The sequence below is a fragment of the Myodes glareolus genome, chromosome 5 (assembly GCF_982192425.1).
Source record: "Myodes glareolus chromosome 5, mMyoGla1.1, whole genome shotgun sequence".
Lineage (NCBI taxonomy): Eukaryota > Metazoa > Chordata > Mammalia > Rodentia > Cricetidae > Myodes > Myodes glareolus.
Genome location: NC_142030.1, coordinates 114189565 through 114215097, shown reverse-complemented (window position 1 = coordinate 114215097; position 25533 = coordinate 114189565). Strand labels below are relative to the sequence as shown.

General features: G+C 44.9%; 1 protein-coding gene across 3 annotated transcripts in view; it reads left to right on the top strand.

The window, feature by feature from the left end:
• Positions 1 to 1795: 1795 nt before the first annotated feature.
• The window catches only part of Bcl2 (BCL2 apoptosis regulator), a 173863-nt gene continuing 150125 nt past the window's right edge, over positions 1796 to 25533 (top strand). Inside the window, exons 1-2 of one of the 3 annotated variants that reach the window (XM_048443863.3) lie at positions 1796 to 4642; positions 6503 to 6789. In XM_048443863.3, the coding sequence (XP_048299820.1) occupies positions 3869 to 4642; positions 6503 to 6541 (813 nt within the window). In that variant the 5' untranslated portion in view covers positions 1796 to 3868 and the 3' untranslated portion in view covers positions 6542 to 6789. Of the gene's footprint in view, positions 4643 to 6502; positions 6790 to 13016; positions 18446 to 25533 lie in introns of those variants that run through there. The other 2 variants (XM_048443865.3, XM_048443862.3) reach the window with 2 other exon arrangements.

Genomic DNA, 25533 nt, shown 5'->3' with positions numbered 1-25533 from the left:
CTTGTCCCCAGGCTGTTGGTCAAGGCCAAGATGCCATAGAAGGACCCAGTCTGGGGAAACCCTTAGGTGGAAGTCTCTCTGGGAATGGAGATCCCTTTGTCCTGGCTGTCCCCTTTGCAGAAGTACAGTCTCCACGCCCTGAGCCGTGTCCTCTCGTTTCCTCACTGCAGTGTGGGGTGGGAAGAGTGCACGCGCTTTCTATTCCTCTTAAGTAATTTGGGGGGTTGAAGCATGAGGCCCCCTACACTGTTTTTATAGAACATACCTCAGTGCCTCACTCCAGCACACGCCTTGTTTTCTGCAGTGCCAGTGCTGCCCCAAAGCTGTGAGAAAGCAGGTCCCTGCATCCCTGAGGAGCAGACTTGTGAGGGCATCTGTTCTCTCAGGACAGTGTGTCTGGTGGCTAACAGGGTGAGACAAGTGACCACACACACACACACACACACACACACGCTTTGGGGGCTAAGGATGTAGCTTAGTTGGTACAGTGCTTGCCTAACAAACATGAAGCCCTAATTTTAACCCCAACATCACACAAATGGGTCATTGTGCATACTTGTAATCTTAACACCCTGTAGGTGGAGGCAGGGAAATTGTTAATTTCAAGTTTATCCTTTGTTACATAGCAAATTCAAGGCCCACCTGGGCTATCTGAGCCTGGCCTCAAGTACAAGTAAATAAGTAAAGGTGGAAGGAGAGAGAAGACACACCGTGTTGTTCTCTGACCTTTACATGTGTGCCATGACACATGCTCCCCACTGCCTCATACCATGTACACACAGGATTTTACTATAACTAAATAAATCCTTTTAGACTTATAACGAGGAAAAGGTGATGTCTGAATGTGTTCATAGGAGGCATCTGTCTTATTTCCACGACTATAATAATCCATCACGCCTGTGGTACCTGTCCACCTGACACATGTCATCTGTCCTTGACTCCTGTGCAGCGGTCTTCTGTGCCAGGAGTGAACAGTCTCTTGGTACTGGGTTTATTTGTCCACTTAATCTCCTCTCTTAACTGTTCATACTGGTGAAAGGCTGCTAGTCAGAGCTGAGGACATTCAAAACCTTACCTGAGCCATTTTAGGATTATAGGTTCGGGGGGCGGGGGTCCAGCCTCCAGCCAGCGCTAGGTCTGTTGACTGGAGGAAGAACAGTTACTGGATTATTTTAAAGCGCTCTCAGTACACGCTGCTCTCCTCTCTTCTCTGGTCCACTGAGAGTCAGGTCTGCCCTTGGCCACCAAGGTGCAAGATAGAAGAACCTGTGTGCTCATGAGGTGTTCTCTTTGGATACCTCCACGGCACTCAGCCTACCACTTGGGATTTACCTTGGCTGTTCTTTAACAAGCCAAGAAGCATCAGTGAGCATCCGCTACTGGCAGACTTCAGCCTCTGAGGAGCATGCCCTGCTGGTTCTGGACTTCTGCCCTCCAACAGGTCTGAGATACTCAGGCAGAAATTACACTGCTTTTGGTACGTGGACACAGAAGCTCTAGGAAACAAACAATCTAACTTTGATTATTCTGATTATTTCATTTGCAAGTAATAAATGGGAGCTTGTGCTAGGGATCACCTCTTTTCACCCGAGGACAGCACACTGGTAGGTACTACTGTTCTGGAGCCAGAATCTCTGACCATTGAGAGCTGGAACCCGATGTTTTTGTTTGTGTACACTACGCACGTGGTTAGCTGAGGGTCTGTGTGATGTTATACACATACCACATGTAGATGTGTACACTACAAATAGTTTAATTATAAATACACCACACACATGCCTAGAGTTGGCACCTGTGCACACACTACACACAAGGGTCCATGCAGTTGTGCCCATATTGCTTATGCAGTTAGAAAGGGTCCAGTACAGTGTGCACACACTATTCACAGAAAACATCCATGGGACTGCATACATATCACACACAGAAAAGGACCATGTGACCATGCACATACTGCACACAGAAAAGGTCCGTGTGACTGTGCACATATTGCACAGGAAGTTAGAAAAGGTCTATTTGATTGTGCACACATACACAGATGATTAGAAAGGGTTCCTGGGACTGCACACAGAAAAGGTCTGTGGGACTGTACACTCACCACACACAGAAAGGGGGCCATGTGACTTGCATTACACATGCATTCACAAAAGGTCCTAGCAATTGTGCACACAGCCCACATTAGAAAAGATTCATGCAATTGTGCACACCCATTGGGTTAGAAACGGTCCACGCGAGTTGCCACTTGCCCAACCCTTGCTATGGGCGCGCCCACCCAGCAGCCAGTCCCACAGATCCGAAGAGGCCCCTAGCACACCCACCAAGCCGGCAGCACGGGAGGCCCGCGCCACCCACCGTCCCGAGCCCAGCGTAGCCCGCGGGTGGCCGCCACCCAGGCCAGTGTCCGCGCCTGGCGCGCGCTCCCCCGGGCGGCCGCGGCGCCTTTAACCCGGGAGGCGGGCGGAGGCGGCAGGCGGGCGCTCAGAGGAGGGCTCTTTCTTTCTTCTTTTTTTGAATGAACATGACGTACTACAGGAAACCAGGCGCTCCAGCGGAGAATGAAGTAAGAGGCCGGGCCCCCAGCCCCGCGCCCGCCCCCTTCCTCCCCGGACCGCCCTCCCGCCCTGCGTCCGGGTCCCCGCCGAGTCGCCGCCGCCGCCACCGAGGTGCCCGGGCCCTCCCCGGCCGCAGCAGTCACCGCCGAGCCGGGTTCGCCGAGTGAGCGCGAGGACGCAGCCGCCAGCGCCGCACGGATCAGAGGAGGAGAAAGGGTGTGCAGCCCGGAGGCGGGGTGCGCCAGTGGGGTGCAGCGGAAGAGGGGGCCGGGGGGGGGGGAACTTCGTAGCAGTCATCCTTTTTAGGAAAAAGAGGGGGGGCAAACCCTCCCCCACCACCTTCTTCTCCCGCAGCGCACCACACACAGCGCGCGGGCTGCTCACCCGGCAACGGCGGCCCCGGCGCGTCCCTCCTTGTATTTATCAAGCTGCTCCCACCCCCCACCCCATTTTTCGGAAAACGTATTGGCCTTTCGGAGTTTAATCAGAAGAGGATTCTCGTCCCCGTTTCCCCCGCTCTTCCGTCGTCCGTCTCCCTCGCGTGTTTCTGTCGTGGAGGGCTGAAGCAATCCGGTGGCTACCGGTCCATGCCTGCGCTCGAGCGTGTGTGTGCGAGTGTAAATTGCCGAGAAGAGGGGGAAATCACAGGACTTCTGCAAATGCTGGACTGAAAATTGTAATTCATCTGCCGCCGCTGCTGCTTTTTTGGCAACGCTGTCGTGCTCTTGAAATCTCCGATTGGAATTCCTACGGGTTAACATTTTCAGTGAAGCCGAAGTGTGGGGACGCAATCTGGAAACCCTCTTGATTTTTACTCCACCTAGCCCCCCACCTCCAACTACTGATTCATTGCAAGTTTCAAAGACGCTTATGCAAGGAGACTTTTGAAGATCAATGGTGTCGTTGCCTTATGTATTTGGGTTTTACCAAAAAAGAGAGAAACTTGACAGAAGATCATGCCGTCCTTAAAAAATACAGTAAGTTTTTTGCACAGGAATTTGGTTTAATGTAACTTTCAACGGACGCATTTCAATTTTTCTTTTCTTTCTTTTTCTTTTTTTTACTTTAAATGCATTCGAACAAATTCAGTTTCCAGACAGTTTAGTTCGTTCTCTTTAGCGTGTAACTTGTAGCGGATATGCCCTTCCTCCCCTGAGAATATAAAGAAGAACACACCTGATTTTAACTTGCTAGGTCGTCCCGCCCCTCACCTTTCAGCATTGCGGAGGAAGTAGAAGGATATTAACGCAGCTTAATAAATAATGTGCCTCATGAAATAAAGAGCCAAAAGGAATTTGAATAAAAATTTCCTGCATCTCATGCCAAGGGGGAAACACCAGAGTCAAGTGTTCCGCGTGACTGAAGACACCCCCTCATCCAGGAATGCAAAAGCACATCCAATAAAAGAACTGGATTATAACGATCATTTTTTTTCTTTTCTTTTTTTCTTTTGGGGCCGTGGGGCGGGAGTCGGGACGAGAAGTGCTGTTGGTACCTGCAGCTTTTTTGGGGGAAGGATGGCGCAAGCCGGGAGAACAGGGTATGATAACCGGGAGATCGTGATGAAGTATATCCATTATAAACTGTCACAGAGGGGCTACGAGTGGGATGCGGGAGATGTGGACGCCGTGCCCCGGGGGGCCGCCCCCACCGCTGGCATCTTCTCCTTTCAGCCTGAGAGCAACCCATCGCCCGCTGTGCACCGGGACACGGCTGCCAGGACGTCGCCACTAAGGCCCATAGTCGCCACTGCTGGGCCTGCGCTCAGCCCGGTGCCACCTGTGGTCCACCTGACCCTCCGCCGGGCTGGGGATGACTTCTCCCGTCGCTACCGTCGCGACTTCGCGGAGATGTCCAGTCAGCTGCACCTGACGCCCTTCACCGCGAGGGGACGCTTTGCTACGGTGGTGGAGGAACTCTTCAGGGATGGGGTGAACTGGGGGAGGATTGTGGCCTTCTTTGAGTTCGGTGGGGTCATGTGTGTGGAGAGCGTCAACAGGGAGATGTCACCCCTGGTGGACAACATCGCCCTGTGGATGACTGAGTACCTGAACCGGCATCTGCACAACTGGATCCAGGATAACGGAGGCTGGGTAGGTGCATGTCTGGCTGAATCAGTCTGGGCTTTGCTCTCAAGACTGAGATGCAGAGGTTGGGGTGTGAGTGGATCCTGGGTCAAAGTAAGCCACTGAGCCAATGAACTAAAATCAAGTTTGTAGCTTTGCTCCCCGAGTCCCTGCCTCTGGTTAGATCACAGCCTGCCAACACTATGCTAGCTCCTGCCTGCAGGCTGTGAAGGAGCAAAGATCCAGCTTTTTTGATCCAGTAGGATTTGGAGATAAGCAGTACCCCGTCACTGACTCCCAGCGTTACTTAAAGTCAGAGTAGCCTGTTACAGATGTGTGGGGTCCTGTGTAGGAACCAGACCTCCAGCCTTCTCTCTTGACCTGTGTATCCTTGGCTCCTCTGGCAAACTAATGACTGAGAGGGTCCAACTAGTCAAACAGGCTCCACCAGAGGACGCAGGCATACCTTTTCTGACTCGCTTGGGAACATTTTCCCAAAGAAAAACAATACAGCCCCCTTTCCTGGAAATTATAGCTAAGCTTGTAAAAAGGTAAGCTGGCATGCATGGATGTTTGTAGACTCCAGTCTGTGCCAGAGTCCCACTGGGCATGGTGTGTGTGCACCCTGCAGGACAGACAGGCAGTGGGTGCCGTGTTCCGTCGGCTAGTCTGCAGGGGCTCCAGACTGCGCGCTGTAACTCACACATGATTCGGAAGCTTACATCCACTTTAATATCCTTTACTTATCTCTACATACAACCTATGTAATTTGGTGATCTCCACTGCTGAATGGACTTGCATCTAGGGTGTCTGCGGAAGAAATAATAACACTTAGCTGTGGAGTGTCTGGCCCTGACTTAAGTTGAAATTATTAGTATCCATAGCTTTGATGAACATCTATGGAGTGATAATTTTCTGATATCTTGGGAAATCAAACTTCCATTATTTTACCATGAGATTTAAGCTTTTTGCTGGTTCCAGGCAGGGAGGTTGGGAGCAGACTCAGGCTTGTTATACCTAAAATAATTAAGTTACACACACACAAAAATAAGTAATCACGGTCTGACATTTTTTTAAAAAAAGACTTTGTTTTAATGAAAAAGATTTTCATTTTAGTCTTGCCTTGGATAGTCTCAAGAGAACGACTAAATTTTTATAGCACCTAAAAGGAACAAAAAGTCTATAATTGACTACAAGTGAATCAAATATCTAGAAACACATTATGTTTTACTACAGTTTGCAAGATGTGCTAATATTTATGGGCCCCAAACAGAAAAGCCAAGAAAAATAGATGATTGATGTGAACATCTGATCTTATTTGGCCAAAGTTGACAAAATATTGTTGGCACGGTTCAAAACTTAAAAGTAAAATTAACTGAAATATCCAAGTTTGCATGCCTGAAATTCACATGTTCTTTGTGAATTGCTCGTTTGTTGACATCCCACATGATCAGATTGTTAGCGATGCTGGAAGAATTGGCTGAAGGATGGAAACTGAGCTTGTCAGATGTTTAGTTTAGTAGGTGGACCGCTAGTTCAGCCTCCATAATGGGGACTTCAGGCTCCAGAAGAAGTGTTCTAAAGCCAAAGTAAAACAATTTAATGGTTTTGTTATTTCATGTTTTTTATGAAAAAAAATCAATCTGTTTCTCTCTTCTTGAAGGAAACTCAAGGCAGTAAGTGTGTGGTCTTGACTGTCAGGCTAAGAAAGATGTGGGAAGCAGGACCGCCTGTTTCTGGGGGAGCTTCAGATGCAGCCTGACCTCTGTTGTCAGGTTGCAGTGTGTTGACGAGGCAGACGACTGAGGTTTCTTTTTAAATGAAGCATCTCTTTTTTCTGTGTTAGTCATCAAGTTTTTGTTGAAGGCCTATCTTTGTGGTCCGCAGGTATCTGAGGTTGATAAATGCATAGACTTCATGTTATGAAGCCAAACCACAATGGCATACTGGAAGAGATGATAAAAACTTTTTTTGACAAAGCCTCTTATAGCAAACATAAGTCACAGAGAACCACAAATGGCTGATGGTAAAAGAAAATGTCTAATAGTTTCCAGAGCAATACATAAATGGATGACTATGCCGGAAAAGAACGGAATTGGCAAGAAAAGACTATGTATCAGAAAATAGAATCATATGTAAACATTTTGGAATAAAAGTGGTAGCATTTGAGAGTTTGTAGTGATTGGTCTATCAGCCTATGGTTTCAAATGTGTCTTATTAATTTAAATTTTTGTTTTAGGCATTTAGCGTATAGATTTCCCTTTAACCTCACATTAGGATTGTATCTCTAGTATGTTGCACATTGCAGTGATGTTTTAATAACAATAACTAAGTTTCAGCAGACAGCCTATTTTCTTGATGTGAGAAAAATGATGAGAATGATGGGAACAACTTCCCATGGTCATTTACAGACATTTTGTCTTCTGCTTCAAAGGCAGAGTGCTCCAACGCCGGGGAAGACTGTGTTCCATGGTTCATTACAGAGAAAACAGTCCTTGGAAGGACCAGCTCCTGCTAGAGAATCCCAGAACCTGCAAATTAAGTAAAGAGTAAAGAAATAATTGGTTATAAGGCAGAATATGGCTTATACCCAAGTCTCAATAAGTCTTGAAAGTTAGAAAAAGGTGCTGGCAGCTATTCTAGGAAATGAGACCCTACCGATCAGTAGCCTGGGTGTCACCTGGGACCTTCCTGGGTGGAGACTCTCAGGCTCCAGCCTAGTGCCACTGAGTCAGAACCTTAGGTTTCTCTGTGCATTGAAGTCAGAGCTCCTGGCTGCCATGCCTGACACTTTCCAGATGTGGGTGGGTTTTTTGTTTCTTTGTTTTTGTTTTGTTTTGTTTTTTGAAGGATCAATCTTGTGACAGATTCTGTAGACCTCTTTCCAGTGATCCACATGCAGAATGTTGCTTGGAATCTTGTTTCCCGGATGTCCACTGCAGCAATCTGACCCCCAGAAGAAGCAGAGAATGAAGGGGGGGGGAGAGAGAGAAGTTAAATAATCGCAGCTTTGCTGCTGTCAAGAATGTTCATTATGGTGATTATGAGTTTGCGTTGGCTTTTGCATTTGCATTGGCCTCGTTAAAGTGAGGTAGCTTTTCTTTGTCCACTAAAGGGAAACTCATTTCTATGTACCCAGTAGATATCAGCTTCCTTTTTATTAGGTAGTTAGTAAGAAGTTTCCCCTTTCTGAACACAGTTCACATCCACCCAAACATTTGACTGACTGAAAGCATTACCATTCTCATGACAGTGGGTGAACGACATGAAAGAACACCATTTTTCTAGTGGCCAGTATCGACTGCCATGGCCAATTTTGGCAGCAAAATGATGGGATTAAAAATAGCATTATGATGATCCAGTCTTAAATAACACATTCCCTGATGAGCTTTCCTTGGGAAACTGTGTATCTCTGACTGCTAGGAATCCCATGACCACTTTCAATAATTTATTTTGTACAAAAAAAAAAACAAAACAAAACCCTCGTGTTATTGGTCTTAGAGTTTTGGGTCATGTGCTGTTTCTGGAACTTCATACAAGTCTTTAGTTCTCTCTGTTCTCTTTGCTGTGTTGGAGTTTTTGTTGCTATTTAGTATCCACTGAAAACATTTCTTCTGTGTGTCCTATTCTTTTAGTTGTGCTTTCTAAAAAGAGCAGATTGTTCCTTTTAACAACCCTTGATTGAACTGGTGCATGTCATGTTGTTTAAACTCCATAGGCCACAGTTAGCTATCACATAACAGGAATCCACAGACCGGGGTGGGGGGGAGCAAACCCAACTCTTGCCATTCTTTTTTTTATTTTTCCTCTTCTTGTCCTTGCGTGGGTGGGTCTTTGAGTTGTCACTGCAGGGGGCTCCCACATGGTGCATCACCTCACTTCTGTGTCACGGAGCAGGTTAGCAAAGCAGGTGCATTTGTACAGGAAAACAACACTGTCTTTGTTGTATACAAGTATGAAGTCCCTCCCTCACCCCAGAGGTTTCTTGGGAGTCAAAGATTCTGCTCCGCCTTTTTAAGGTAATCGGATATATTACCCTTTTCAGGTATAGCAGTGACCTTCCAATCTGATCACCCTGGCCCCTCAGACGACTCAGTGAGACCATTGAGCGAGCTCAGATCTCTATGTAGTGTGTCTTTCGTTAGTTTCAGCTTAATTCAAACACGTGCACTTAACGGCTAAGCAGGTGAAAAACTGTTCTAGGGCTGGGTTTCCAGCAGACAAGATGACAAGTTTCATGTATGTCAGGCCCTCGATTAGGTTGGGCATCGGGGATGGGAAGCTAACTTAACCTGTATAAATCACAGGCTCGGTCTTCCCGTATCTTAGTGAACGTGTAGTGACAAGGAGCCCCACAGCAAGAACCTGGACTTAGAAAGAAAAAGACAAGTATGTTGTTTTGCTTGTGCTTCAGCTTGATCTTAAAGTTGTTTCTAGATACATGCTTGCTCATGTGTGCATTGGGCTGATTTAAATAAGGGGCCAAATGCAGACAATTAAAAAAACCTCTTCCACATAGACATAGGATTCACAGAACTGAAAGGCTGGGGAGATCCCTTCTTAAGCAGTAACCCACTAAACAGTGTTTATGTACGTTGTGAAGACTACAGTTTTAAAGAATTTCATTAAAGTGTTATAAGGAAAAGACAATCAAAGATTGCTCTAATTAGAACACAGTATAGAAATGTCTTCAATAATTCTTTCTCATACACAGAAAGATACAAGAACATTTTGAACCAGACTATAGACTCCCTCCTACCCCCAACCACAGCCTCTGAGAAAAAGAAAAGCTCCTGTTTTGCTTTGGTTTCAGCCCTAGTACTGTGCTGTTATCAGATGTTTCTCTTCTGAAATGTGATGCACAATTTACAGGAATTTGTACTCCACTCTCACTGCGTTCCTAAGCAACAACAAATGGTACCCATGGGCCTGTTTCCTTCAGTGCAGATGGGGAAAGTTTTAACATGAAAAGGTTCTTTTCCTTCTCATAAGGTCTTCTGCAGGTGAGGCTTCTGAAGGGGCCAGTTGTATAGTATCAGCACTGACCTCCAGTGGGGTTCTGTGCCTTCTCACAGGCCCCGGGTATAGCTCCTTGTCAGCATACAACAGTTGAAGAGTAGAATTCACATGAAGAATATGGCATTGCATCTAGATTCTTTCAGGAGGTAGAAGTAGTGAAATTTCCCTAAAGCCAGTGTATAGTTCACCAGAGCCTGATCTTGCCACAGGCAGCGAGGCAGGCAAAAATTCTGTTTGACAGGTGCTGTTCCTTCCCTCCAGAGATCATGAATTCCACCTCCAAGCAGAGAAGAGCATCAGCTGGCATAGTTCTTACTTGCTGGGATCTCTGCTGTGGGCAATTCCAGTGGACTGTTGAGCTTTTCATATACCTTGACTACCCAAAGTAGGTAACCTATTGTAAAGACTGCTTCCCCAAACCCACCCTCCCATGTGTTTGAACGGGAATCTCGCTGCCGGGCTGTCATGTCCACTTGGTTTGGCTCCGTGGGTGCTGTGCTTGGGTGATCCAGCACATTCCCCGAGGGTGTTGACCCTGGAAGTGAGCCCCACCTGCCTTTGCACATCACATGGAGAGCACAGACTTCAACAGCGAATGATCAGGAAACGTTGCATTTCTGTTCTGCTGTTTGTTTTGCCTTTAAGATTTTGGGACTAGAACGTATTCCCTTTTTAGTTAATAATCTGCTCTCTGGGGTTTCAGCACATGAGTCAGAAGCTTATGACTGACTCCCTCCGCTCTTTATTACGTCCCATGAAAACAACTGGAGAGCCCACTGTGTCAGGAGCAGCTTTAATTTTTCAAAGGGAGATTTTTTCCCCATTGAGACCAATATGTCTTTTCTTGTGACGGTTCCAATTACTATATTTCTCTGTTTTAAGCTATCAAAAAGACAGTTAGGCTGCAAAAGAACAATGGAGAGTTTCCAGGTGTTAATGTATGTCCTGCCCCACACAAGGTCTGCGCTGCGGCTTGTGTATAACAGATGCTAAGACCTTTGCTTTGCAGCATGGTGATTTTATATCTATGCTATTGGGTCTGAAATTGCAATGCAGCCAACCCTTCTCCTCTTAGCTACATCTGAAATTTTCAAAAGAAGATGGGACAAATTCTTAGTTCTCTTAATTGCATACTTATCTAGTATACAATGCACATCCTTATTACAGTTAGGATAGAAATAATGTCAACTGAGAATTGCATCATCAACTGTACACACTGATTTATCACTTAGGGTGGGGGCAAATAGTTCCATACAGGATGGTCTTTTGGCACCTCTAAGTTCAAAGCTCCAGAGCTATCCCTAGCTATTTTCTTTCTGGATTCTTGCCAGCTGCTGCTGCTGCTGCTTCTTCTTATTTTTCTTCTTCTTCTTCTTCTTCTTCTTCTTCTTCTTCTTCTTCTTCTTCTTCTTCTTCTTCTTCTTCTTCTTCTTCTTCTTCTTCTTCTTCTCCTTCTCCTTCTCCTTCTCCTTCTTCTCTTCTTCTCTTCTTCTTCTTCTTCTTCTTCTTCTTCTTCTTCTTCTTCTTCTTCTTCTTCTTCTTCTTCTTCTTCTTCTTCTTCTTCTCTTCTTCTTCTTCTTCTTCTTCTTCTTCTTCTTCTTCTTCTTCTTCTTCTTCTTCTTCTTCTTTTTCTCCTACTCCTCCTCCTCCTCCTCCTCCTTCTCCTTCTCCTTCTTCTTCTTCTTCACTGAAAACACAGAGAAGAGGTTTGAAAGTATTTTATAACAAAATTATATTGAAGCAGAGCCACTTACTGAACATTGAAATGGCAGCAGCACAAGAGTAAGATTATCTGAGGAAGCATTAAGAGAAATGAATGGCTGCCATGAACTGTAATGTTATGTTCCCAGTATCTGGGAAAATGGTGGGTGTACAAGGATTTAAAGGATGTTATTATTTAGGAAAACATACATACTAACCTCTTTGTTTTCGCAGAGAAAAACATTTATTTGACTCTAAATATAAAAAGCTCAGTGCTAGGTGTTTGTTTAGTAAGTGTTTTAAAGAACAGACATTCAAGCTGGGGCAAATCTGAAGTAGCCACAGTCCTTGCCATTTAACTGACAGAGTTAGAAGGTACCTCATGGGACATAGAGAGTTCCATGTGGGGGACAGTTTTGAAACAAATTTTGGAGATTAGATAAGAGATATGGGGAGGGAATATTTAAAGCAGTGGACCCGGAGCTGTCAAGCAGGTGGATGTGTGAGGCCTGCAGAGAACTGGGAGTCCTGGCTTGATTCGAGCGTCACGAGCATCTCAGGAAGAACTTATCTGAGAATGTAGACTTCGGTCCTAAACGAGGAGAGTTGTAGTTAACTTGACAGATGTTGAAAGGATCCTGAGACAGAGCAGGATGTGCATGTTGAGAAGATTGATGATGGTTGAGGCTAGACCAGAGAGACCAGGTAGGAGTATGAGCCACATTAATGGGAATGGGGGTGTGTAAAACAAAACAAAACAAAACAAGCCAGTCTTCCAGAGAATGGAAACCTGCTTGTCACGACAAGAAAATGTAATGAGTTTGACTTGAATCTCTTCATCGTGGGCCCTCATGAGTCTATTCAAGTGGAAGAGCCAAGTAAGCAGAGAGACCTAAGGATCAGAAACTCAAGGGAAAAATTACCTGCTTTTATGCCTAAGCTATGTGGGTTTAGGGGAGCCCCATTGCTCCTCTCATTCGCCAAAGTGACCCTAAGTACTACTGCTGAATCTGCCATCTTTGATTACTGTTGCTCACACACCAGCTTTTCCCAGCAGTCTTCAGAGGCTGCTGTGGATTGGGCTTCAGGATCAGCCCAAAGGTTTGCTTTTCTGAGTTTGCCTTCCCACTCACAAACGGTAATTGAACGTGAGCTTAACTAGTGTTGCCTGCTGACTGCTTAGGCCTCCATTTGTGATCTAAATTCAAGGGACTTTGGAAGTCTCTGGAACTTCTGTGTGAACTAATTTATCCTATTAAATTCAAGATGGCATCTTGCATATATAAGCAATAAGTGTTTTATAATAAAGAGTTAGTTTATGAAAAGAACGAATTAATACAATTATATGTTAAGGGCACTTTGTGTGTTTAACTTATTCTAATCAGGTAGTGTTGTCTTAGTCTCTTAACGAGCGATCTGTGCCCAACTGTCACATCCTGCTTGTTAATTAATATTTATTAGACACAAAAGAGGAAAGCATACCGATGGTTTCCTTGTTATTTTTTTCTTCGAATTAAGAAAGCATATGATAAAGATAGAATTCCTTGATTTTGCATTATACGTTCATCAGATATCACTCTTCCAGTGCTGACGTTGCTGGTGGGCACATTCTGTTTGTACAGAGCGGTGTGCACACAGAATACAGACCTATACCTTCTTTCTTTGTCCTCTCATGTTTCAGATCTAACCCAGACTTGAAGGTCTTGATGTATGAGATTATTCATCACCTTATCATTAAAGGAAGCAAGGCTTGAGCAAGGTTCTCACAGAAGGAGCAAGGTGGATTTTACCTCTATCAGTGTGTAGCTCAAGTATTAAGAGAATTGGAATGAAGCCATGAAGATAAATGATCTCCGATAAAATCAAGCAGCCTGCTGAAGCTGAAAGTCAGTTCAGGTCAACATTCCCAAAGATGAGAGACTTAAGATTTCATTTCTAAAGACACTGACCAATAGGAAGAGCAACAGGGCAGTCACACTGTTAGCCCAGTAGCTTTGGCTACATTTATGTTCTGGTTCAAACAGTCTCACAGCCTATCTGTGGTTTCGAGAACCCTCATCTCTTGACATAATGCCAGTTTCAAGCCTTGTTACTCACCGTTTGTCATGTGTTTGAGAAAGATCATATGATTTGTTTACTTGTAATGAAGGTTGACCATGCTCCTCCAGGGGCTTTTAAAGTGACGGATGTGTCAACTTGCAGATTTGTCCCCATGAATGAAACCACAAACAAATTCTCTTCTGTCTTCCCACCCCCACTCCCTGCCTTCTTCTATGGCCATCTGTGCCTCGTTTCCTTTGCCAGCCCCTCTTCAAGTGGCTTATCTTTGAGTGAATTCAGAAACTTCAAATTATAAAGGACACCCAGATAATTGGCCTGGTCTCCAAACTATCTGTCCCCTGAACAGCTGCCAGATTCCTTCTTAATGAATACGTCCACTGACAGAGAGATGTTGAGCTCGCCCATATCCGTGAGAAAATGAGCTCCCCTGCTCTGCAACAGCTTGCAGCATGGGGGAAGCAATGACAGCCATTGCAAAAGTTCTCTTGGAATGTAGTTTTCTTTCCCATAAATGATACTTTGAGAATACAGTTAAGGGTTATTAGTTTTCTGTTTCATGCTTGGCCTGTGTGAGAGAATAACACAAGCTGTCACTGCGAATCAGTAGCTTTATCCGGTAAATGTGAGTGTTTAATATTTGGCTTGATTAAAAATTAACTGATGAGAGTCCGTGTCATTGGAATCTGAAAATGCCTTTTGTAAGGAATATTTCAAGGGCATGACCAATGAGGAAATGACTGGTTTAAAGACATGGGAAATTGAGGGGAGGGGTAATGTGGATGGAAACATTTGACTTTGTCTTAAACCCGCTGCATGTTTGGTACGGGGAAACGTTGGAAAGGACTGCCCTGGTTGTCATTCTTAAGGACCAACTTGTAGTTTTATATTGGCATTAAGTGAACAATTTTTAATTGGTCATGCAATTACTGAACACAGAACAGTAAATTGACTATTAATTTATATGACTTCTTCACAATGTACTGTATTAGTTATGTTTGTATAACAGAAATGACACAGGGAGGTGAAGTTTTGGAGCTCATGGTTTTAGAGGGTTCAGTCTGTGATTGCTTGGGTAGAGCATCATGGTGTGGAGAGTATGTGGTGGGTGCTATTCTTAACCAATGGGAGGTGGGCAGGGATGAGATAACCCCAAGAGCTGACCCATATTATCGACTTCTAGGGTTCACCTGCTGAAGTTTTCAGTTAGGGACTAAGCATTTATAATGTGAGCCTGAGACTGAAGAGAGGACTTTGTGGTTAAGAGCACTAACTTACTCTTCCAGAAGAACTTGGTTAGATTCCTAGCACCCACATGGTGGCCAACAACTGTCTGTAATTCCAGTTCCAGTGGGTCTGATGTCCTCTCCGGGCTTCTTTCGGCACTCGGCATGCAGGGGGTACACAAACATACAGACAGGCAAAACATTCATACACACATAAAATAAAATAATAAAGTAAAAAACTGTGGGCCTATGGGGAATGTGTCATACTGCTATAAATGATAACACAAATATATAGGCCAGGTCTGCAGCACCATGGTCTGAAGTTCATCATCTGGAGCTGGTAGGACTCCAGAATCAGCCAGTGCACACAAGCCTGGAGCTGAGGAGGCGTTTGTTAGGCCAGGAAGAGGTTCCCAGCCTGAAGGAGGAGCATAGTTAGCCTAATGAAGAGGAAAATGTGTGAGCAGCTGACACGGTGTGGGGACTGAAGAGTACATCCTGGCTGGAGCAGAGAAGACAGGGCATGCTGGGAACATGCACACCGGCCAGTCTGAGACCTTTGGGCAGCTGATGCTGCTGAGACCGAGAAGGAATGAATGTGCAGTGAGAGACCCTGTGCCTGACCCAGGGAATGGCAGTGTGGATGCCAGGAACGGACTGTTTTGTGTTGGAATGGGGTAGGAGGCAGGGGTTATCTTGGAAGATGTGGCGGTGCGCTAAACATTTCAAGTATCATTCATTTTCTCTTTGCGCTGTAGTGGTTTCCCCCGTAACTATTTCCAGAGCACTGCGCTGAGTGTTTAGGTGTTTATGAGTCCATCCTGCCCCCATAGCTCACTCTCTTAAACCAACATTATCTTCTATGGCTACAATTCACAATGGAATAACCCTTAAAAGGTCAGTTAATAAACTTTCCTTTGAAGAAAGTTCAGTTACGAAAGGCAGCTGCGATAGAATCTTTCCTCAGGTGAAACAAGGACCAAAACTGTTCTGCAGAGTCCTGTGTGGGCCTAAGAAAGGCAGGGACAGCGGTCTGCCTTCCTTGTGGATTCCAGACCCACACGTCCCGAATCTCCAGAGATAGCTTCCAGCAGTGCTTTAGAAGCAGGAAGCTCGGGAGGTGGCGGTCTTGGCATCCAGGAGATCCACCTGCCTCCTAAGACACCAGATTGCTCAACAGGAATTTGATCAAACCTATTTAATTCTGAAATTTTGTATTCTCTACTGCTCTCTATTGAGAAAAATTCAAAAAAATTAAAATATGGCTTAATGATACAATGTATGCCAAACACACACACACACACACACACACACACACACACACACACACACACACAAGCACACAATAAAACTCAGTCTCTTGCTTCTGGATATTTCCCATCCCATGATTCTGTGCTTGTAAAGTATGCTTTGTGTTTGCTGCAGAGGGAAATCTACATGTTTCCCAATTGATGTTCATACATGAACTCAAGACCCTGTGGGGACTTATGAGCCAGGCGGTCTTGGACATGTAGCTCCTAAAAGAACAGTCCTGCCGGGCAGTGGTGGTGCATGTCTTTAATCCCAGCACTCAGAAGGCAGAGGCAGGTGGATCTGTGTGAGGTGGAGGCCAGCCTGGTCTGCAGAGTTAGTCCCAGGACAGGCTCCAAAGCTACAAAGAAATCCTGTCTCGAAACAAAAACAAAAAGAACAGTCCTAAAAGACTAATTGGCGATGTCTGCAATACCCCACGCTACAGTACTATAAACTACCCACCCACCCTGTCAACAGAGAGAGGAACCCAGTGATTACTAAGATGACAGCTTTTGGTTGTCACTACATAACCAGCAATTGTGCTTTTTTATTTACTTTTAAAAATGGGCTCCTTTCTAGGTAAATAGTGAAAAATGGGCAAACATTCATTAAATTAAAAAAAATGGTGGTGCTTTTATCCTTAGGGTCACCCTGAAGTGCACGCTGATTGCTCACTCAGCAAGCATGTATGGGCTTAGTGCAGGACGGGAGTGCTTGCCCAGTGATGTGAGGGTTCTCTCCAGAGTGTGGCAAACAGTTCTTACTGTCGGGTGTGGTAACTCATGTCTGCAATCCCGCACTCAAGAGCTTGGGACTGGAGGATTGCTGGCGGTTAAAGGTCAGCCTGGTCTTGTGGTGCAGACCTGTTTAATCCCAGGACTTGAGAGAAGCAAAGACATACAGGTCTTTTGATTTGAGGTTGGTCAGCCTGGTTTACATAACCAGAACAACCAGAGTCACACAGTGAGACCTTGTCTCAAACGACAAAGCAAAACAAATTGTGTACCAGGCAGAGCTGCCACAAAAAACACAATAATCAAGGGCTCATTCTTCAGTGGGACATCCAAGCAGTAACGGGGGAGCTAGCAGAACAGAGGGAGGGCTGCAGAGGGACAAAGGCTGTGTGAAGGTGAACTCGGGTGTCGTGGGGTGTTGCTGCAGTTCACACAGCAAAGGACGAACGAAGGCTTTTGTTCGCCAGCACCAAATTCAGTGCTCTGTCCGTACATTTACCGTCAGTTTGAAGCCAGTTCCTCTGCAGCATTAATTAAAGAGAGAAACTATTTTTGGATCATGTACTTTTAGCATCTCTCCACTTAGGAATCTCTGATTCTTCTTTGTATTTATTGCACCACTGGCCAATGGCCTGGGCATCAAGAATCAGGAAGGAAGGAGACAAGCATTTATTGAACCCCCTTAAGTGCCAGACTCCAGGTTTAACCTCACACACCTCCTCAGAGTGGGAAGCAGCATCGTACCCACAGAAAGCCAAGCGATTTCTCCCACTTCTCAGCAAACCCAGATCTTACATTCAGCAACCCCACTGATAATTAATGTCCTCTGGAACATAAAGAAAAATTTAAACGTTTAAACAGAGACCTATTAAAAATGACAAATTGGTACATGTGGGATTTTGTTTGTGTTTTATTTTCTTTAAGAAGCTACCCAGTCACCTGTATTTCAGTTACAAGGAGATGAAATCTTTCTCACATTCTGGGTTCTAAACAGTCTTTCATAGCTAAGAAAACTGAAGCTTTTAAAGGAGTCTTTCCTGTTTCTTTCTTCTCTGGCTCCAGTATCTGTGCAGCTTTTGGAAAAATAAGTGGTCACCGTTGCTTTGACTGCTGTGTGCTTCCACGGGTCAGCATATTCAGAATGAGAACGCCCCCAGTACTGTTCCTGATCCAGGCAGTGACTTCACCAGCCAATTGTAAGCTGCCTAATGCCTTTAATAGAAAGGTGGCAAAGCCTGTGACTGCACATCCGCTGTGCTCCTGACTCCCCGCTCGTTCCTATTTTAGGCCTGACCTTTGTGGTGTTTTTCCAGAGTTCAGGAGTGGAATGATACGTTGCTCAAGTTTACAGGGTGATGATGTATCTCTTTTTAGAGTTAGCTGTAAATTTTGTTCTACTCAGAAGCAAACCCACCTTCAGCCAAGATGCTGTTTCCATGCCTGCATTTTAATTTGGGTGTTTCAGCCCAGAACAGGACAGTTTTCCATAATAACTCTTGAGCAGGATGCACGGTGTGTGTTGACTTACAGGGCTAAGGGGGATCCAACATGAGCCAGGAAACCCCTTTCTTCAAAGAAATATAGACAACAAATTCTGACTAGAAAGGAAACTCTTCCTACTTCCTTATTAAGTGTTTTTGCTATTGTTTGTTTTGTTTGAGATGAGGTCTTGGTGTACAGCTCTGTTAGTCTGAACCTTGTCATGTAGACCAGGCTGGCCTCAAACTCACAGAGATATGCTTGCCTCTCCCTCCCAGGTACTAGGATTAAAGGTATGAGCCACCATGCCTGGCCAAATGTCTCTTTTCTTCTCTATTTTTATTAGTTGATATATTTCTTCATTATTGAGCATAGATGAGTGAACTATTTAAATAATTTCAAGTTCACATGCAGAATGTAAATCTCGAGTCAAAGAGAAGAATCACATGGGTTGAACATTTTAGAAAAGAATAGATGAATACAAACTTAAGTGTTTTTCCAGGTATAACATTAACGACCTTTGAGAGCAGAACAGCATACTATTTCATAAGAAGCGAAAGAAAAGGGGAAGAGAAAGCGTTATTCAGGTCCAGGGAAAATAGTAACCTTTCATTAGGCAAGACAGCTCATCGCGACCTCTGGGGTAAATGACTGAACAAGCCAACTGTTTATTCTCGTTTATTGACCAGCACTGAATTTATAAGGAACAACCCAACAGTGTAATATTGGAAAGGCTGCTGTATTTTTAACCCCTGATGTCCTAGGGAATTCGCACCGTCAGTATCTTTCTGCTTTTAGTCGGTTTTGTGTAACAAGTGCAGCTTTAGGACAGAGGAAGAGTTTAGTTTCTGTGTGAGAAAGAGAAAGCCCTGCCCCTTTGACCTCAGGTCTCGGGGTTCTTCCTAATGACCCCGAGAAGTGGCAGCTTTTGGTCACAAAACTGTAATTTGTGAGTACAAGACTTTCCCAACTACAAAACACATCTGAGATCTCTGCTGACTGGCGGCCATTCCACACAACAGTGGGTTTGTTGCTCACACTTACATCTCGGGCCACCAAGGACTCAGCCACTAGTTCCCAGTCAGTTTGCTAAAAAGTAGGCGTGTGTGTACACAGCATTTACCAATTTTACCAGTTTTTATTGTTTTGAGACAGGCTTTTACTCTGTACTTTAGGCTGTTCTAGAACTTACCTTGTATTCAAGACTGTACTTCATGTCTTTAGATCTCAGGTAACAGCCATGACACACCATGCCGAGCTAAAAATCATATTTTACTTGTTTTTGTGGTTCTGCATATTGAACCAGAAGCTTCAAGTACACGAACTGTCTTGGTGAGTGTTGTACTGCTGTGAGTAGACAGCGCTACACAGCAACCCTTAGAAATGAAATAATTTAATTGGGATCTTGCTTACACTTCTGGAGAGTCCATTATCATCATGGCAGGGAGTGTGGCAGCAGCAGACAGGCTTGGAGCTGGAGCAGTAGCTGGGAGCTTACGTCCTGATCCTCCAACAGGGTCACACCTACTACAGCGAGGTCATAGGCCCAATCCTAATCCTACTCAAGTAGTTCCACTCCCTGGTAGCTAATGAACCACTGGGAGGCTTTCTCATTCAAAGCACCACACTGAGCAGGCCCCTACCCTGAGCTGTACCCCCAGCCTGTTTTAACAATAGTGTTTTCAGTGCTGCACAGCTGTCACCATTATCCATCATAGAACTCCCACGGTCCCCAGATGACCCCTCCTTTCCTCCTTCCCTCTCAGGGGCTGCGCTTCCAGCTCTGTACAGCAGTGGAATCACACAACGCTTCTATAACGCAGCATGTTTTGCTTACCCATAATGCAGCACATATCAGAATACCCGTCCTTTTCAAAGCAGAATAATGTTTCAACCAATTTGTACTTAAAAGACATTTCTTTCAAGATTAAGTGTTGATGTTTTCCATTAGCGAATTATGACAGCAAATATATCACATTAAAACTGAGTTAAAAAATGGAGGCCTGAAAATTATTAGAACAGTTGTTTTTAAATCTGATGGTGTTTTTCCTGTCAGTGTGGCCAACTGTCTAACAGAAATAACTAAAGGTGGGGGGTAGATAGTTTTACTTGTCAGGTTCAGAGAGTTGAGGTTCTTGTTCTTACCCCCACTGGTTCTGGGCTGATGGAGAGGGAGGAGGAGGAGAATAAACCTATTCACCATGGAACAGGAAGCAGAATAGAAACAGGAAGAGGTTCTGGCAAGCTATCCTTTCAGAGACACACCCTCAGGGATCTGCTTCATTTAGCCAAACCAACCTTTCACTACCTTCCAATGGTACATTCAAGGCTTGAACCCATCAATGGATGTGAACACTGGTGAGGTCAGACTCCTCATGCTAAGATTGTTTGTGGACATGCTAGAGGTGTGCTTTATAAACACCGAGGCATTTCTCAACACAAGCAAGTTGTCAATCAAGACTTACGTCTGTAGGCAGAGGCTGCTCATTCATTCCTGGCTGTCCAGACTTGAAATAATCACACAGAAACTATACAATGCTGTTTGGCCAAAAGCTTAAGTGTATTTCTAGCTAGCTCTTACATTTTAATTAACCCATTTCTATTATTTTATATTTCACCACGAGACTCATGGTTTGCTGGCAAGGTTCTGGCACGTCTGTCTCCTTCGGCAGCTACATGGCGTCGCCCTGACTCTACCTACTCTCTCTTGACATCTCTGTTTGGATTTCTGTCTGGCTTTACTCTGTTTAGCCATTGGCCGAAAGCAACATTTTTATTAACCAGTGGCAACAAAACATATTCATAGCATACAGAGGGGTACCCCACATCAGATATTTCTGTGCTGTGAAGAGCAAACTGAACGCTGAACAGCATGGTCTTCTGCAGCTGTCTGTGTGGAGCAGACTCCAGGGCCCCAGGGGTCCTTTTTGTCCCCAACAGGGGAATTTCTCACAGCACCACTTAGAGAATCCAGGAGAAGTGGGTAATGATTTGCAGAAAGAGCTCCATTCTAAATGGTTAGCATTTTTTGAAAGTTTAGGCGTCAGCCATCTGAAAAATTCACTTAGTAAGATGATTCCAACTCTCCATGAAAGAGAAGGAAAGCAATAGCAGAGCTAAGGCAGCGCCGGTTGGCCAGATCTAGCCTTCCTCTTCCCTACCTCACTCTGGAGAGTGCAGAGTTGGTATGAACCCTCAAGTAGAAACAGAACGGCCATATGACTTGGGGTTTGGTGGATAAATATCTTTTTTTTTAATAAATGGAGTTTGCCATGTGAGAATGCAAAAAGACACCACATATAGAGAGCCATTTGAAAGTGATTGTCAGGCGTAGGAGAGCAAACAGTCAGAGTGACCAGAGTATGACTAAAGGTGGAACTGAAAGGTCACAAAACTGAAGACAAGACGACCCGCGTACTGTCACACCAAGTTCTTGCTGCGCACCATGGACAGCGAGGGAGGGAGCCACCAGACACTTCCCTGAGGACAGTATTGCTGACTTCACTGGTTGGTGGGTCAAGAAAGCAGGAAGGGCACAGAAGTGGGACAAGTGTCCAGATTCAGGTGCTGACCAGTCTGAGGAAATAAGAACAGCCGTTCATAGCAAATCACCTGAAAGGTGTTTCCAAGGCACACTCACCAAGGTTGCTCACAGCATTTGAGGGAGGTGGGCATGCATGACCAGCACTGGGCAGACATGTTTAGCACAGGCACATTTAGAGCAGATGCCCAGTAAACATTGAAAGGACAGCTGTCTGTGTAGACATCACAGGTCTATATGCAAGTGTCACAGGGACACCCCCAGCTGCCTGTGTGGCAGTGACAGAGTAGATGTCCTTGGTACATCTGTCCCCGTTACTGCATTTCTTCCTTGCAGCAGTCTGGGCACGTTGGAGTGGTCATACATCTGCCTGGCAGTGATGACAGTCCTGAGGCGTGGAGAAGGGAGTAGCAGTGCTGATCATATGGTAAAGCTGGGTTTGAACTTAGCCAGTACCAGAATAGTTGGCGTTCTTGAAGACAGCTCAACTGCCTCCCCAGTTTTGGAGTTTCCAGGCAGCTGCTCCTCTTAAGGCCCTGGATGTGATGACTTGGGCAAACACGAGCAGCCCCAGGACACTGAGAAGCTCATTAGGAAACCATTTATCTCACATAGACAGAGCATCTGAGATGACCTTAGCAGAATTAACAATGGTAGTGATAGCAATAGCACAGCCTTTTCCCTGGCACAAGAAACCAGTTCTGTCATGAAATGGGATTTCCCTGGGGAATAGCCTTAGAGAGAGAAATGGGCGGGTGAGATAAAAATAACAAAATATAAACTAGCAGCTGATTGTGTTCTGTTCTCTCTTGCACACTTGGCCATGAGTGATTGACTTCTTGCAGCTGTCATGTGTCCCTTGGTTCAAAGGAAGAAAGATGAGTGTCTGGGTTCAGAGGTCTTTAGTGGAGTGTTACCTTGAATCTGCACCTCAATACACTTGACAAAGAGAGAAAGTGTCTTCTAGGGTAAATGTTGACTTGGGAATGGAAGCCAAGGGTTTTGTGGAATGGGGGGGGGGGTGGGCTTGTTTCCCATGGTTCTCATGCACTCAGGTGTGTGTACAGTCATGGGTCATTAGAACCTCAGCTGAAGTTGTGTTCTCTTGCCATAGGTCAGGGTCTTGTAAATAAACTCTTGTCATAACAAAGGATGCAGCAGCCAGATGACATGGCTGTGTCCCCACTCCCTTGCCAGTTTCTAAGTGGGCATGGGAGGGTTCCATTTTTACGTCGCAGTCTGTCTTGCTCCACCACCCTGGTAGATGGTGATAAACAGTAGTGGCCATAGCATTGTGCAGGAAAGAGTGAGGCTTGCAAACCCAGTCAAGCTTTCTTGGCTCCAATTTTATGCAAATTTACCGAAGAGAATGCAAATGATTTCTTAGTAATTCGGGACCCAGGAACCCGTGCTCATCTGTTTTCAGCCCTTTTCCTGGGCTTTGAGTGCAGTTACTTTGGAGGCAGGAGGCATATGCAGTGGAGCATGTTAAAGAAGGCTGAGAGGATCTGGCTCCCCCCACTAGCAGATACCATGTCTGGGAATGCATCCTGGAGCAGCAGCTTCTCCATCGGTGGCCACAGGTCATGCCCCACATGACTGGGGGACAGGACAAGGTCAACACAGAGTAATACATTTTCAAAGTCCTTTATTTCTGCTCCTAGCCCCCAAATGTCTCAGTGCCACAGTGTATGTTACCTATTCATCACATACGTAATGATTATTTATCTGCTATAAGCTCTGCAGTGGATACTGAAAAGACATTCGTAAGTCTTCCTAACTTTAAGGTCCTGCTCTCTGTGGCTGTTCCACTGGCCAGCATGGTAACTGGCCCCTGTACATGTTGGGTGTGTGAATGTGTTGAGTCTCATTGCAGATGTGTTGAGAATATAAACCATGTGCCATGATTCAAAGACTCTTGGTATCAATAAATGAATTCAGAAATGTTTCCTCGGTAATTTTCTTATTAACTGCATTTTAAAAAGATGACATTTTGGACATGCTGGTTTAAGGAGAATGCATTCCATGTGACCACTAGAATGATTACAGTGGCATGCGTGGTTCCCACAGAGTTCCTGGTGGGCAATACTGGTGGGGGAGTTAGCATGATGTAGTTACCTTTTCATTTCGTGTTAGGAGTTACAGTGGAAGGCAAAAGAAACCCTTTCTTTTCCCCACAGTTGTGCTGGTTTAGATGTTTTGCAGCATCCTGTATAACCCATAGCAGACTATGTTCTACTTGTATTTATCCCACTGTCCACTGAAGTAATCAGGCAAGCTCTGCCTTACCTTTATAGAAGAAGATGTGGCATACGGGTGACTTGCCAATCTGCAGGATTAGAGCTGAGTTGGGAAGAGAATTCCAGCCTTTAAACTTCTATCTCTGTTGGATAGAAGATGGTTGGAAATATCCTAAAACTTCTCTATATGGATATTTTTAGTTCTTTATCAAAGACAATAAAACACAGTCCATTCTGAAGAGTATGTGCCAGGTTGTATTTAGCTAACATATATCAGACACCATATATACATATATATGCATACATACACACATATAAACATGTATATGTAAACTTGTCTACTGATAGCTGATATGACATATTCATCCAAGGTTGTAGCTGATACCCAGTGTCAAGGTACAACTCGTGTTGGGTTTTTGGGCCCATTGGGGAAGAACAAAGGCAGGTTAGCAGGATCACTATTATTATCAGCAAGGGAAGGAGCATGTCAGGTGAGCAGAGTTATTGTTACTATTAGCAGGTATTTTCATCTGTTGGAAATTATGACTCTCGTGTCAAGTTCTTGCCGTTATAAAGCAAGACTGAGACGTTCCGACCGGGATTCAGTCATCCATGAGATAGAACAACAAATCTAGTTGTCGGAAACTTCAGGGTAGCGTATTGTAACCAGAAAGTCATTTGACATGGGAGGTGGCTTAAACATGGACAGGTGTGGCCTGACGAAGGGAAAGTCTGTCTGTAAGGCAGGTGAATGTGGCAGGGGAGATGTGTGTAGTTGGTGAGGGTACCACGGGCCAGGAGATTGGGATGTCTTCCTAGCCTTAGCAAGTCCATGCTATGGAAGCATGTCACAGACTTGGGTTAGAGGCTCTCATTATCATTTTAGGTGCATGATTTTTGAAGATTAGAGAATCAACAAGGAGAGTACTAACAAGCTGTCAGTCACAGCAGAGAACTTCTGGCTCTTACCTCCCTCCTTTCTGCCATCTAGCAGAAAGATGTGTAATCCATGTGACCATAGGCTCAGACTGTGCACATGACCCAATGGACTACAAGTGTATGTAGAATTACTTTATGGCTGTGACCCAAACATAGCAGTTGCAGGTGAGACCTAAAAGCATGTTTCTCTGCCTGTCTTTCTGAACTCACTTTGGTCTTATCCTGGCTCTAAGTTCTAGTTACTTCTTCCCACATCTCATAAGTCTGCTGTAATGCAGGTTCTAACCCTCAGAGTTCTCGTTACTTCTTCCCACATCTCATAAGTCTGCTGTAATGCAGGTTCTAACCCTCCCCAACAATGCACATTGATCATAAGCTTTAGTAAGTCACAACTTATTCTTTGTCTAAAACTATTTCTCCTACCCTCTACTTCCTACAAATTAAAGAGTTTCCCAACCAGAGCTGAATAGCAGAAGGTTTTTACTACTCTTCCTTCTTACTGACAGTATGTTAACTGCTTTTCCTATGTTCGGGCCAACAAAAGCCCTTGAATCGTAGGGTGGTTCTGTGCCATGGAGAGATAGTCATCTCTGGAGCACATTCCCTCAGTGAGGGCCCCAGTTACCTCTTCTGCCTCATTATACTTTGCTTAGCACTGAGAGCCCTGGCGTGCTTTCTGTTGGAATGA